Source organism: Lithobates pipiens, unplaced genomic scaffold (genome assembly GCF_037356315.1).
Source record: "Lithobates pipiens isolate NorthernLeopardFrog02 unplaced genomic scaffold, aLitPip1_a1.2 Scaffold_19, whole genome shotgun sequence".
Classification (NCBI taxonomy): Eukaryota; Metazoa; Chordata; class Amphibia; order Anura; family Ranidae; genus Lithobates; species Lithobates pipiens.
The window spans coordinates 97,519,760-97,533,577 of record NW_027507764.1 but is presented as its reverse complement, the minus strand read 5'-3'; the positions used below and the strand labels follow the sequence as shown (position 1 = coordinate 97,533,577).

Here is a 13,818-nt window from a genome sequence, read left to right as displayed (position 1 = left end):
CCTCTAGAAAGAAGGGAGTCTGTTGGCAGTACAACGAGGGCAGTTGTAGATTTGCGGGGAGCTGCAAATACAAACACGAGTGCTCGGGTTGTGGGGGAGCCCACCCGGCATCACGTTGTTTTAAACAAGGAAAAGGTAGGGTTGGAGATTCTGCGCAGAAGAGGGACAACGCCGGTGAGGCTGGAAAGGATGCGGCCTTTTCTCGATCGATATCCGGATAGGGAAGCAGCGCGGCTTTTGGGTGCGGGGTTTGCGGAGGGGTTTCGAATTCCAGCGGTATTGGAGGGGGCCCCTCCGGTGTCGCGGAACCTGCGGTCGGCACTGCTGCGTCCGGAGGTGGTTTCTGAGAAATTACAGAAGGAGGTGGCATTGGGGCGCGTCGCGGGACCGTTCAAGGAAATGCCCATCAAGGATTTGGTGGTTTCGCCCTTAGGGGTGGTGCCCAAACGGGAACCGGGTAAGTATCGGCTGATACACCACTTGTCGCACCCAAAAGGGGGATCAGTTAATGATGCCATCGATCCCAGGCTGAGCGCGGTGTCATAAACGTCTTTCGATGCGGCGGTTTTCTGGGTGAGGCATTACGGTAGGGGGGCGCTGATGGAAAAGACAGAAATCGAAGCGGCGTTTCGATTGTTGCCAGTGCACCCTGACAGTTTTCGCCTGCTCGGTTGCCGTTGGCGGGTGGAATACTATGTTGACAGGTGCCTGCCAATGGGGTGCTCCGTGTCCTGTGCGTTGTTCGAGCGTTTCAGTTCCTTTGTGGAATGGGTGGTCAGGGACGTCGCGGGAGTGAGTTCGGTTATCCACTACCTGGATGACTTCCTGTGCGTGGGACCCGGTTCATCGGCGATCTGTGCTGTGCTGTTGACGACGCTGGAGCGGGTGGCGGAGAGTTTTGGAATTCCTCTGGCCCCGGACAAGACGGAAGGACCGACCACGGTACTCAGCTTTTTGGGCATAGTTTTGGATTCGGGGGCCATGGAGTGCCGGCTGCCGGTTGACAAGCTGGAGGCATTGAAGGGGGAGATACGGAGGTTGGTAGGTGTTCGCAAAGTTCAGCTCAGGACTCTTCAGTCTGTGCTGGGGAAGTTAAACTTTGCATGCCGGATTATACCGATGGGACGGGTTTTTAGTCGGCGGTTGGCGGCCAGTACAGGTGGGGTGGTTTCGCCGAAACACTTCGTGAGCTTGTCGAAAGCACATCGGGAAGACCTTTCGGATTTGGCACATGTTTTTGGAGCAATTCAATGGAAGGGCGTTGTGGATGTCGGGGCCGGTGAGTAACTTCGACATGGAACTCTACACGGATGCGGCTGGGGCGGCTGGGTTCGGGGCTTTCTTTCAAGGGGCATGGAGTGCGGGCCCCTGGCCCACGTCCTGGAGATCTGGGGGGCTGCTGCGGAACATGGTGCTGCTGGAGCTTTTTCCGGTGGTGCTGGCGGTGGAGCTTTGGGGGGAAGCGTTCCGGGATCGGAAAGTGCGTTTCCACGTGCACAACTTGGGGGTGGTGCAGGTGCTGAACAGGATGTCGGCGGCATCCCCGCCAGTGGTGCGCTTGCTGCGCCATTTGGTTTTTCGCTGTATGCAACTGAACATCTTCCTACATGCAGTGCATTTGCCGGGGGTAGACAACGTGATAGCTGATGCACTCTCTCGTTTCCAGTGGGACAAATTCCGGGAATTGGCTCCTGCAGCGGAGGAACACGGGATCCCCTGCCCAGAGGGACTGTGGAGGCTTGCGTTGGAAGAGTCTCCGGTTGGATCAGAAGGTCGGTGAGTGGGGGAACGTGGTCGGCGTACGAGAGGACTTGGAATGAGTGGGAAGCTTTGTGTGAGCAGGTGCAGGCAGATGTGCGGGATCATAGGCTGTTGGTGCTGTACTTTGTGGCTCGGAATTTGGAGGACGGCATATCGGTGGCCAGTTTGGGGCGAAAATTGGCGGGTTTGGCGTTCTGGTTCAAGCTGCGGAGTGTGCCTGACTTGACCAAGGATTTTTGGGTGCGTCAGGCGGTGAAGGGTTACCGGAAGGGTCGCCAGATAAAGGACGACAGAAGGCCGGTGTCGTTTGAATTGCTGGTCAAAATTTGTGAAAAGCTGCGGGTGGTGTGTTCCTCGGGGTACGAGGTTGTATTGTTTAGAGCCGCATTTGTTTTGGCCTTTTTCGGGGTGTTCCGAATAGGGGAATTGGTCAGCCCTTCTAAGCGGGGGCGGGGAGGCTTGTTTGTGGAGGAGGTGGCTTGTTTGACTGACAGGGTAACCATGAAGGTACGCAGGTCCAAAACGGATCAGGATGGGAAAGGCAAGGAAGTTGTGGTGTTCGCAATTCCGGGCTGCCATCTGTGTCCGGTTCGCGTCCTGTGGGAATTTTTGGGTTGCCTACCGGCTCTGCTAGGTTCTTTGCTGCTGCACGAACGGGGGGAATTTTTGTCGCGTTTCCAGTTCATAACGGTTTTTCGGAAATGTTTACTGGCCTTAGGTTTAGGGGGGGAAAAATTTTCCTCTCATTCGTTCAGGATCGGGGCCGCGACGGAAGCGGTCCGGTGGGGATTGGACGAGGAATCGGTGAAGAGGATCAGCCGGTGGGAATCGCGGAGGTTTCGGTCCTATGTTAGACCGGAGTTGGTGTGTGTTTAGTTGGATAGCGATGGGGGGACTGTCGGCATGGGTTTTTGTGTTGTGAACGTCCTGTGACTGTTATGTGGTTTTTCTTTTTTGTTCTTTCTTTCAGGTGGTCCACCGGGGTTGGTCTGGATTATGTGGCACTCGTATGTGTGCTGGGGTGCCAGGAGGGGTGATGTCAGACCGGAGGGTAGGCAACTGGGCATCTCCAGGAGGGAGGCTTACATAAAGTGGTTTGGGTTCCCGGGCATGCTTTGGAGCAGGATGGTCCACGAGGTTCACCGCTTCGCGGGCTTTGATCGGCCCCCTGATGTATTGGTGTTGCATTTGGGGGGTAATGACCTGGGCTTGCGCACCAAGTTAGACATCACACGAGACATTAAGTACGATTTCCTGCGCCTTAGGGCGGCGTTTCCTGGGATGATCATAGTGTGGTCGGACATGGTCGCCAGGTCTACATGGAGGTTCGCCAGGTCCGTCGAAAAGATAAACAAGGCCAGGAGGAAGGTGAATCAAGACGTCAGTCGTTTCGTAGTACGCAATGGGGGGCTGGCTGTGCAACACGCGTTGCTGGAGGTGGACACATGGCGGTACCTACGGGCGGATGGGGTACACCTGAACGACGTGGGGGTGGATCTGTGGTCCTTGGGTCTCCAGGAGGGGATTGAGCGGGCATTGCAGGTGTGGCGGTGCGCGCAAGGTTAAGGTTTTATCCTTGCTTGCTATGGCGGATGTTGGTCCCTGTCAGGTAATGGAAGATAACCCCTCCCCACAGAGAAGTTGATGCGGGACCCATTGGAGATATGGGCTCGTTGCTGATGCCATATAACAATGGTTATATGGAAGATGGTGAATGGGGGGCACTGCGGTCAAGAGTTGGTGGCCTCTGAGCTAGCATATCAGCTTGAGGCCTGGTACAGTTAATTCGATCGCAGTGCCGGTTGATTGGTATGTTAATGGGTGGGGAGAGGGAAGGCCCTGCAGAAGACCAACACGTTTTCAGTGTATTCAGTTATATGATAAGTTCATTGTTTCTTTTGATATGTTTATTATGTTTAATTAATAAAGAGGCTGCTACGGCCACTTATTACTCCAAGTAAAGGTGTGATCTCTTTAATGGGAAGGTGACAGAGGGAGTTGGGTGGCAGGGTAGCAACATACAAAGGGGGCAACATCAGTTATACTTTATTCAAGCTCATTAAATGAAAGTAAGGTTAATAAAAACTTAGATTGCAAAATCTTTACTTTTATTCAAATTAGTTGATGCAAAAATGAATACACCCCACAGCAAAAACTACTACACCTAGTATTTGGTATGACCTCCAAGTCTTCTAGGCATGGAATGAAAACGTTGGCAACATATTGCAACATTTATCTTTTTCCATTCTTCAAGAACGACCTCTTTTAGAGCTTGGGTGCTGGATGGAGAGGGATGCTCAGCTTGTCTCTTCAGAATATCCCATAGGTGTTCATTTGGGTTCAGATCAGAATACATGGCCACTGATTAACTTTCACCTTGTTCTTCTTAAGAAATGTAACAATAACCTTAGATGTGTGTTTTGGATCATTGTCATCTTGGAAAAGTGCAAGTAGACCAAGGGCACGGAGTGATGGTAGCATCTTCTCTTTCAATATAGAGCAGTACATCTGTGAATTCATGATACCATCAATAAAATGCAGCTCCCTGACACCTGCAGTACTCATGCAGCCCCACAGAAGGACACTGCCACCACCATGTCTCACTGTAGGAACCAATAATTTTTCTTTGTACTCCTCTCCTTTGCAACGCCATTCAGTTTTGAAGCCATCAGTTCTAAAAACATTTATTTTGGTCTCATTACTCCAGACTGAGTACAGAGTGCCAGTAGTCTTCTTCTTTTTCAGCATGGGCCCTGGCAAATTCTAGGCGGGCTTTTTTGTGCTTTTAGGAGAGGCTTCCATCGTGGATGACACATATTCATGCCATTCCTCTGCAGTGTACACCATATTGTGTCACAGGAAACAATCGCCCCTGTTTGGCTTTCTATTTCTTTCGCTAACTGCAGTGAACTTGCATGGCGATTTTTCTTCAACCCTTCTCATTAGAACACACTCTTGTCAATGTGCTGACTTCCTTGGATGGCCTGGATGTCTCTGTGACATGGTTGCAATTACATCTTTGTTACATTTTTGTATCACTTTTGCTACAGTATTCTGACTGATAAGTAAAGCTTTGCTGATCTTTTGTAGCCTTCACCTTTCCTGTGTAAAGAAATGATTTTCTTTCTCAGGCATTGTGACATTTCTCTTCCATGTGGTGCCATTGTTGACAGCATGAAATAAGGAGTTTTCTTTGTTAATTAATGCCCTTTTATAATCAACTGTCTCCTGGGAACCTGTTTAACTTCTTAAATACGGGGCACTTACACCCCCTTTCTGCCCAAGCCAATTTTCAGCTTTCAGCGCTGACGCTGTTTAAATGACGATTGCGCGGTCATGCTACACTGTACCTAAACAGAATGTTTATCATTTTGTTCCCACAAATAGAGCTTTCTTTTGGTGGTATTTGATCACCGTCTTTTATTTTTTGCTAAACAAAGAAAAAAAAACAAAAATTTAGAAAAAAATAAAAAGTTTTTCTTTTGTTTCTGTTATAAAATGTTGTAAATAAGTAAGTTTTCTCCTTCACTGATGGGCTCTGTAAAGTGGCACTAGTAGGCGGCACTGATATGCAGCACTGATGGGCATTGATAGGTGGCACTGATGGGCACTCATGGGTGGCACTGGTGGGCACTGATGGGCACTGATGAGCACTGATAGGCAACACTGGCACTGAAAGGTTGCACTGATGGGTATGTATGGGTGGCACTGATGGGTAGCACTGCTGGGCACTGATATGTGGCATTAATGGGCACTGATAGATGGCATTGATAGGCATCACTGATGGCACTGGCAGGCACTGGGGATGGGCACTGATTGGCAGCTGCCTGGGCACTGATTGGCCTTTCCCTGTGGTCTAGGGTGGCATACCTGGTGGTCCAGTGTGGTGGCATCCCTGGTGGTCCTGGCGGCATCCTGATTTCCTAGGTGGGCATCCGTGGGGGGCTGCGCTGATAAACAATCAGCACAGACCCCCCCTGTCAGAAGGGTAGCAGATTGGCTATCCTCTACTCATGTCTGTTAGACGCGAGTGAGGAAAAGCCAATCAACAGCTCTTCCTGTTTACATCATGATCAGCCGTGATTGGACACAGCAGATCACATGGTAAAGAACCTCCATCAGAGGCTCTTTACCGAGCTCGGTGTAATGGTGTGTCAGACCATGGGCGTGCGAGAGCGGTCGTTCTGGAGGGCCGTCATATGATGTCCACCCAGAAAGAGAGCCACACCACTCAGCCATCATTTGATCATTTGGTTAAAGAGGAAGTAAACCCCACCAAAAAAATGCTATTTTTACAATATTTCTATGTTTATTAACATATCCAAGCAAAAGATATATTAATAACTCCAAAACGAGCGCTGGAAGTACCTTTTTTGTAGTTTTATTTTTTGTATCTTCCGGGTATCGTCTGCGCCATTCTTTGTGCTGTTTTCAGAAGCCAATACGGACTTCATTTCCGCCCTTAGTTCGTATCCCTGCCGAAATCTCGCGCATGCGCTGTAGCATCGTAACCAAGCCTCGTTCTCAATTGCCGTTACTACAGCAACAGAGCATTGTTCAGTCACAAGGGGGAATATCAGGAAGACCAGAATAATTACTGCATCGCGAGACTTCTCCTCTGTGCCATTCAGAGGAGAATCTCACGCACAGTAAAATCAAGGCAAGCAGGAAAGACAGAATTGGCATTATATACATGCCGCCTTTGAAAGTGCACACTGCGCAATCGCGCATGACGTCACGAACATTAAAAAGACGATGTATATCATAATTACACAAGTAAGTGCACTTTCACAGGCAGCGATCAGCTGCCTGTGTTATGTAGTATCTGATAAGCTTAACTTGTATCTGAGGGTTTACAACCACTTTAATGAATAATTATACTCATTTGCAGTTGAATTCATGTTAGGATTTTGTTGTCTAAAATTCAGCTTTGCTCCTAAGAATTTCATTGGGGTGTATTCATTTTTTCAACATGGTCTTGAATGAATTTGTTAGGAAAAATACATTTTTGTGTCTGCGATTTAACAAATCTTGGTCCCAATCAATGGCCCGCATTTGTGGGAGTATTTTTTAGTATAGTGTCCCATTGAAAATATGTGTGGAATTTCCCTGCACTTCAGCCTTCCGGAGTTGAGGTACAGCCATCTTTTTACCAGACGGAGACATCAGGAGGGGAGTCCAGACGGAGCCTCACAGCCTCTAAGTCTATTGTGGTGAGAGGGCACTTGCCTATTCCAGTAAAGTGTACAGTTTTGCTGAGCGAGTTATTTTACAGACTGCTGGTGAGACTTGTAGCTCCAGGGAGGTGAAACGACTTCTTCACAGGCATCATACAGCTGAACCCTGGGGTTTGTTTGTTCACTGCGCTGTAAGGTCAGTACTGTATTACACTCACATATATCAGGAGGAATCTACAAGTGCCTTATTTCTTCAGTTAAGCATTTATCAACCTACCATTCATTATACAGTGATTCCTTCTCCCTTTCTTTGTGGATTACAAATACTGCAGTTCAAACTACAGACTGATATCTGGAGTCAAATAACTTTTACCATCCTTTCGTTCCACCAGGCACTGTTACTCTATTTGTGGTTTAGACTTTGAATTACCACCTAGAGGGAGCCATTGAGTACATGTTAGGCATTGTATTGTGTTATTGAATGTAAGAAATATTGTACTGCATTTTGGTGTGTGTATTGACGCCTCAATGGGAAGGTGTTTAATACAGATATTGTAGGATATTGAACACTTATCCCACTGTACACCTGTTTACATATGCTCCCAGCTGTGATTATACAGTCAACAGTATGCCTATCTAAATAGAGTTATACCAACTGTCATTTACTGTTTGTGCTTATTCACATTGTTCATTGTGTTCTATTATTCACTCTAGTAAACTTCCTGAGTGGTTCAGTGACATTGTGCGAGTTTCTCATCAATAACATCCTATTAGAGATAAGAAACCAAGGTGTCAGAGGTAAGAGAGGATCTGCAGAGTCAGGGTAGCCAGTGGGGTATAGAGTCAATCAGCAGCCCTCACAGGGGTACTGCTACATTGCCGAGCCTATCATCTACTAGGACCCTCAGGTTCTTTTCCATCCTAGATTCCCCCAGAGGTTCACCCCCCAGTGAGTAGATTGCATTCATATTTTTTGCCAACCAAATGTATTATTTTACATTTTTCTACATTAAACCTTATTTGCCATGTAGTTGCCCACCCCATTAATTTGTTCAGATCTTCTTGCAAGGATGTTATTGCCCTGCTTAGCTTAGTGCCGTCCACAAATATAGAGATTGAACTGTTTACCCTATCCTCCAGGTTGTTTATGAACAAATCAAACAGGATTGGTCCCAGCACAGAACCCTGGCTACACCATCACCAGACCCTGGGGGACCCCACTTACCACCCTTGACCATTCAGAGTATTCCCATTTTATCACCACCCTCTGAACTCGCCTTAGTAGCCAGTTTTCAATCCATGTACTCACCCTATGGTCCACGCCAACAGACCTTACTTTGTACAATAAACGTTTATGGGGAACTGTGTCAAATGCTTTTGGAAAGTCCAGATACACCACTTCCATGAGCCTTCCTTTTTCTAGATGGCAGCTCATCTCCTCTTAGAAGGTTAATAGATTCGTTTGGCAAGAGCGATTCTTCATGAATCCATGCTGATTACTGCTAATGATACCATTTTCATTACTAAAATCATTCATATAGTCCCTTATCATCATGCTTCATACTGTTTGTAAAAGAGTTTAGTATAAATACCTTTTTTTCACTTTCGGTACTGTCATGCGATCTCTAAGCTCCGACTCCCCTGTGTCAGTGAACGGCTGCTGCAGCAGATGGAAGGGAGCACCGACAATGAATGGGGGCAATGTGATGTCACAGCTCTGAGAATTCAGCTCCGTTGTTGAGATGCTTGCTGACATAAGGTAGCCGCAGCTTAGAATCACGTGACTGCACCAAAGCTGATTACATTATTATCAAGTTATTCTCATAGAACTCTTATACAGTATTTCACAAAAGTGAGTACACCCCTCACATTTTTGTAAATATTTTATTATATATTTTCATGTGACAACACTAAAGAAATTACACTTTGCTACAATGTATAGTAGTGTACAGCTTGTATAACAGTGTAAATGTGCTGTCCCTTCAAAATAACTCAACATACAGCCATTAATGTCTAAACCGCTGGCAACAAAAGTGAGTATAACCCTAATTGAAAATGTCTAAATTGGGCCCATTTAGCCATTTTCCCTCCCCAATATCATGTGAGTCCTTAGTGTTACAAGGTCTCAGGTGTGAATGGGGAGTAGGTGTGTTAAATTTGGTGTTATCGCTCTCACTCTCTTATACTGGTCAATGGAAGTTCAACATGGCACCTCATGGTAAAAAACTCTCTAAAGATCTGAAAGAAATAATTGTTTTTCTACATAAAGATGGCCTAGGCTATAAGAAGATTGCTAAGACCTTGAAATTGAGCTGCAGCCCGGTGGCCAAAATCATACAGAGGTTTAACAGGACAGGTTCCACTGAGAACAGGCCTCACCGTGTTCGGCCAAATAAGTTGAGTGCACATGCTCAGCATCATATCAAGAGTTTGTCTTTGAGAAATAAATGTATGAGTGCTGTCAGCATTGCTGCAGAGGTTGAAGGGGTGGGAGGTCAGCCTGTCAGTGCTCAAACCATACATCGCACACTGCATCAAATTGGTCTGCATGGCTGTCATCCCCGAAGGAAGCCTCTTTTAAAGATGATGCACAAGAAAGTACGTAAACAGTTTGATGAAGACAAGCAGACTACGGACATGGATTACTGAAACCATTTCCTGTGGTCTGATGAGACCAATATGTATTTGGTTCAGATGGTGTCAAGCATGTGTGGCGACAACCAGGTGAGCAGTACAAAGACAGGTGTGTCTTGCCTACAGTCAAGCATGGTGGTGGGAGTGTCATGGTCTGGGGCTGTATGAGTGCTGCCAGCACTGGGGAGCTACAGTTCATTGAGGGAACCATGAATGCCAACATGTACTGTGGCATACTGAAGCAGAGCATGAACCCCTCCCTTCAGAGACTGGGCCACAGGGCAGTATTCCAAGATGATGATGACCCTATACATACCTTCAAGATGACCACTGCCTTGCTAAAGAAGCTGAGGGCAAAGGTGATGAACTGGCCAAGAATTTCTCCAGACCTAAACCCTATTGAGCATCTGTGGGACATCCTCAAATGAAAGGTGGAGGAGCACTAGGTCTCTAATATCCATCAGCTCTGTGATGTCGTCATGGAGGAGTGGAAGAGGACTCCAGTGGCAACCTGTGAAGCTCTGGTGAACTCCATGCCCAAGAGGGTTAAGGCAGTGCTGAAAAATAATGGTGGCCACACAAAATATTGACACTTTGGGCCCAAAATGCACATTTTCACTTATAGGTGTACCACTTGTTGCTAGCGGTTTAGACATTAATGGCTGTGTGTTGAGTTATTTTGAGGGGACAGCAAATTTATACTGTTATACAAGCCGTACACTCACTAATTTACATTGTAGCAAAGTGTCATTTCTTCAGTGTTGTCACATGAAAAGATATAATAAAATATTTACAAAAATGTGAGGAGTGTACTCACTTTTGCGAGATACTGTACATAACTATACAAACTGTTTGTAGTGTGGGTATGAGGGTGAGCAACATGTTTAACCTAAACTTTAAATACAAAATTTTTCATAAAAAATATTTTTTACACTCTCCTTTTTCAGGTAATGTGTTTCTGTTCCTCCATACCGCCTCTAATAAAAAGCCTATTGTCGATACATGAACTATCATTTTAGTTATAGCTTCCTTTTAAAGGAACATAAAATTATTTCAGTATTAGGAAATATTAAATTAAATAAATCTGTGGTAAATTTGTCCAAAAATGTCCAGTGAATAATTTAGTGGATTGCTGACACACTACAGTAAACACTCATACACATGTACTGTATGAAATTATAAAGAATGGTCTGTGCCGCGCTTCACCAACACAAAACACGTGAAACCAAAAATGTGCAAATATCCCTAGAATAACAAGAATATTCTCTATGTGCTCAAAAATCTGTGACATACAAAATTCTAAAAATAATAAATAAAAATATTGAATTATAGAAAACTAGAGTCAATAAATAAAGTCAATCAATGTGCTGAAATAAAGAGTGTCTCTTTAATTGATTCCTTAATGATTCGCACACATTGTGCTCTCAATCAAATGCATGACTTGTGCTCCCTCCACCAGATTTCAGCATATTTATGGACTGTATTTATGGACTCTAGTTTTCCATAAATCTCTATTTTTATTTATTAATTTTAGAATTTGGTATCTCACTGATTTTAACATTTTTTCTTTATTATTATTAGCACATAGAGGAGATTTTGGATACTCCAGGGATATTTGCATATTTTTGGTTTCATGTTAATGGTTGAGCGTGGCACAGATCATCCTTTATAGTATTAAGAAATATGATTTTTTAAAACGTTTTATTTTGTTTTGGTCAGGTAAATAAGAAATATTATTTTTAATATTTTTCAGAATTGTAACCTAAGCCTCTATTTTCTATAGGATAAGTGACTTCTCTTAAGTTGTTGTGCCAATGTGTGACAGGTCTTACTATAACTATAAACACAAAATGATTATAAGCAAATCATCCTGATGAAGCTGCCTGTGTGCTTCCGCATGTCCAGCTCTCATCTTATATCAATGGTCAATGTTATATTTATTAGAATCTGCAGGTACGTGCTGTTTAGTGGACATGATTATCAATTAGTAAGGAATGTGTGAAGTAAAAGTAATTTTACTTTAACTTGTCCATAAGAAATAACATCCAACCCGCAGCATTGTAGTATTTCTTAAAATATTCTATTAAAAAAGGTAACATAATGTGTTTTGTGACTTCCTCTCAAAATGAGACTGTCTGGAAATAGATTAGGAAAATAGGCTTCATGGAGATATAAAAACCTTTTTTTTTTTTTTTTTTTTTTTTTTTTACTACAGCAGCATTCCAGGTAATGGAAAATCAATTAAATGGACTAGTAAATTCAACAGTAACCCTAAGTACCAGAGCCAAGGAATGCCTTTTTTGGCTTAACGGTTAGAGATCATCAACTTGCGTGAGAAACGAAAAAATAGCTTTTCATAATTAAAAGTATACACACTAGTGATGGGTGTCATAAATATAAATTATGGAGAAGCATTTGCACTTGAATTTCCACCATAGGATATTTGGTACAGCTAAAACAGTTTTCAAAATAAAAAATAAAAAATGACCACGTTTTCCTCCCTCGGTTACCTGTACCACCAGAAGCTTAGTCAAAATTGTAAGCGTTGTAATATAGTCAGATCATGCAAGCTTGTGCAATCTTTCTGTAATGTATATGAACAGTCATAAAGAGACTTAAAGCAAACTTTACCCATACGAACTTGATAAAAAAGAATGCTCTTTGTTAAGGAACATACATTCCCCATTATGCTACCGAAGCTGGAGGCTGCCATTTTGTTGAAGCCCAGAGCCCCTGAGCAGTACATCTTTAGAGCCTCAGCAGATTCAGGCAAATGGCGAAAAATATAGAGCAACTAAGCATGAGCAGAGCAGGATAATAGAGAGTATTGATGGATTTTAAACAATATAGGCACTTACAGCCTACAGGCCTGATTCACGTGAATTGAGTTTGTTTCTAAGATATTTATCAAGAGACCCCACTTTGGATTATATGTGCCGTGACTACTTTGACTGTTATGCTGTCTTTATAGTGACTTACATTGGGTCTAGATGGTTCGCCATTGGGAAGTTGGTCCATTTATTTTAAGATTATGTGTACAAGACCATTGGCCATTTACTGAATGTACCTTCATTTTCCATATGAGAGGCAGTGGCTTCATCTTAGCTTACTCATATGCACCTCTAAGGACAACATACACATATTATGAATTCCAGTTTACCCTACTGGCTGATATTACTCTAGTGAAGATTAGGAGTGGGGTCCAATGTACGGATTCTGTCACATGTGCTTCTGAAAAGGATTCCCTAAATGCATTGAGTCCACATGTGAACTGTAATCAAAATCGTTGCATGTTGTGAACCCCTATGTGGAGAGTCATTTTTAATGTTGTATAATAGTTTTTAAAGTGGTAGTAAACCGCAGCCTCATTTTTAAGAATAAAAGAACCCTGAAAGACAATGGCATAATGTGCTAGTATGCATCTCATACTAGCACATTATGAATTGCTTACCTTAGAATGAAGTCCTCCAGCGGTGCTTTGTCACCATTGATAGGGCTTTTATCTTCACCCGGTCTTTCTTGTAGTTTCATGTGCTCCGGCCATCTGGTTGGCCAAGCAATTAATGCCAAATCTAAGAACTGACTAGCCCTGCACACCAATTTGGTAATTAACAAATGTTATCCATTGTTTTTCATATGATGCCTCACAGACCATTGCTGCATTAAAAAGGTTTGACCATTTTTTGCCAACCACTTATTGCAGAGCTGCAAAACCATGCATATTTCTCATTTTTGGAGGTTTAGCAGTGAAAAGGCAAGCAATTCAGTTGCCATTACTGATGGATTCATCAAAATCCATCTTTGATTTTCTACCCAAAAATTACACTTCCATGTGAGTTTAAATTGGCCATATCAGCCCTTTATTTAACAAGTAATTTACAGTTTAATAAATAACAATGAATAAGTACCATGTAACCACGTGAACAGACATGTGTTGCCAGGAGAAGTTTTTTGGATGCCCATTAACAAAAGTCTCAACTAAGCTCCATCCCTTTATCCAGCTGCACATCACAGGAGGAAAGTTCTGAATTGAGCACATATCCTGACTTCCATCAAAGGGACCAAGCCCCTGATAGAACCAACAACTGTCCAAAAGAGAAGCACCAGGCCACCAGATAGGCCCCTTTTTTGTAACAATTCCAAGCTTTCTGCAGACCCCCAAAGACCCCCTAACCTGCCAGGCTGCAGTGACTAGAACACCACTATCTTAAACTGCTGATCAGCTATGGAGGGTGGGCAGGACAAA

The 13,818-nt window shown here is 44.1% G+C and overlaps 1 protein-coding gene across 1 annotated transcript; it reads left to right on the top strand.

The window, feature by feature from the left end:
* The first annotated feature begins 981 nt into the window (after window positions 1-981).
* On the top strand, window positions 982-2,921 carry LOC143998022 (integrase/recombinase xerD homolog). The gene is made up of 2 exons (XM_077493809.1): window positions 982-1,279; window positions 1,667-2,921. The coding sequence occupies exons 1-2, from the start codon at window positions 982-984 to the stop codon at window positions 2,635-2,637; spliced, it is 1,269 nt and encodes a 422-aa protein (XP_077349935.1). The 3' UTR covers window positions 2,638-2,921.
* Window positions 2,922-13,818: the final 10,897 nt, after the last annotated feature.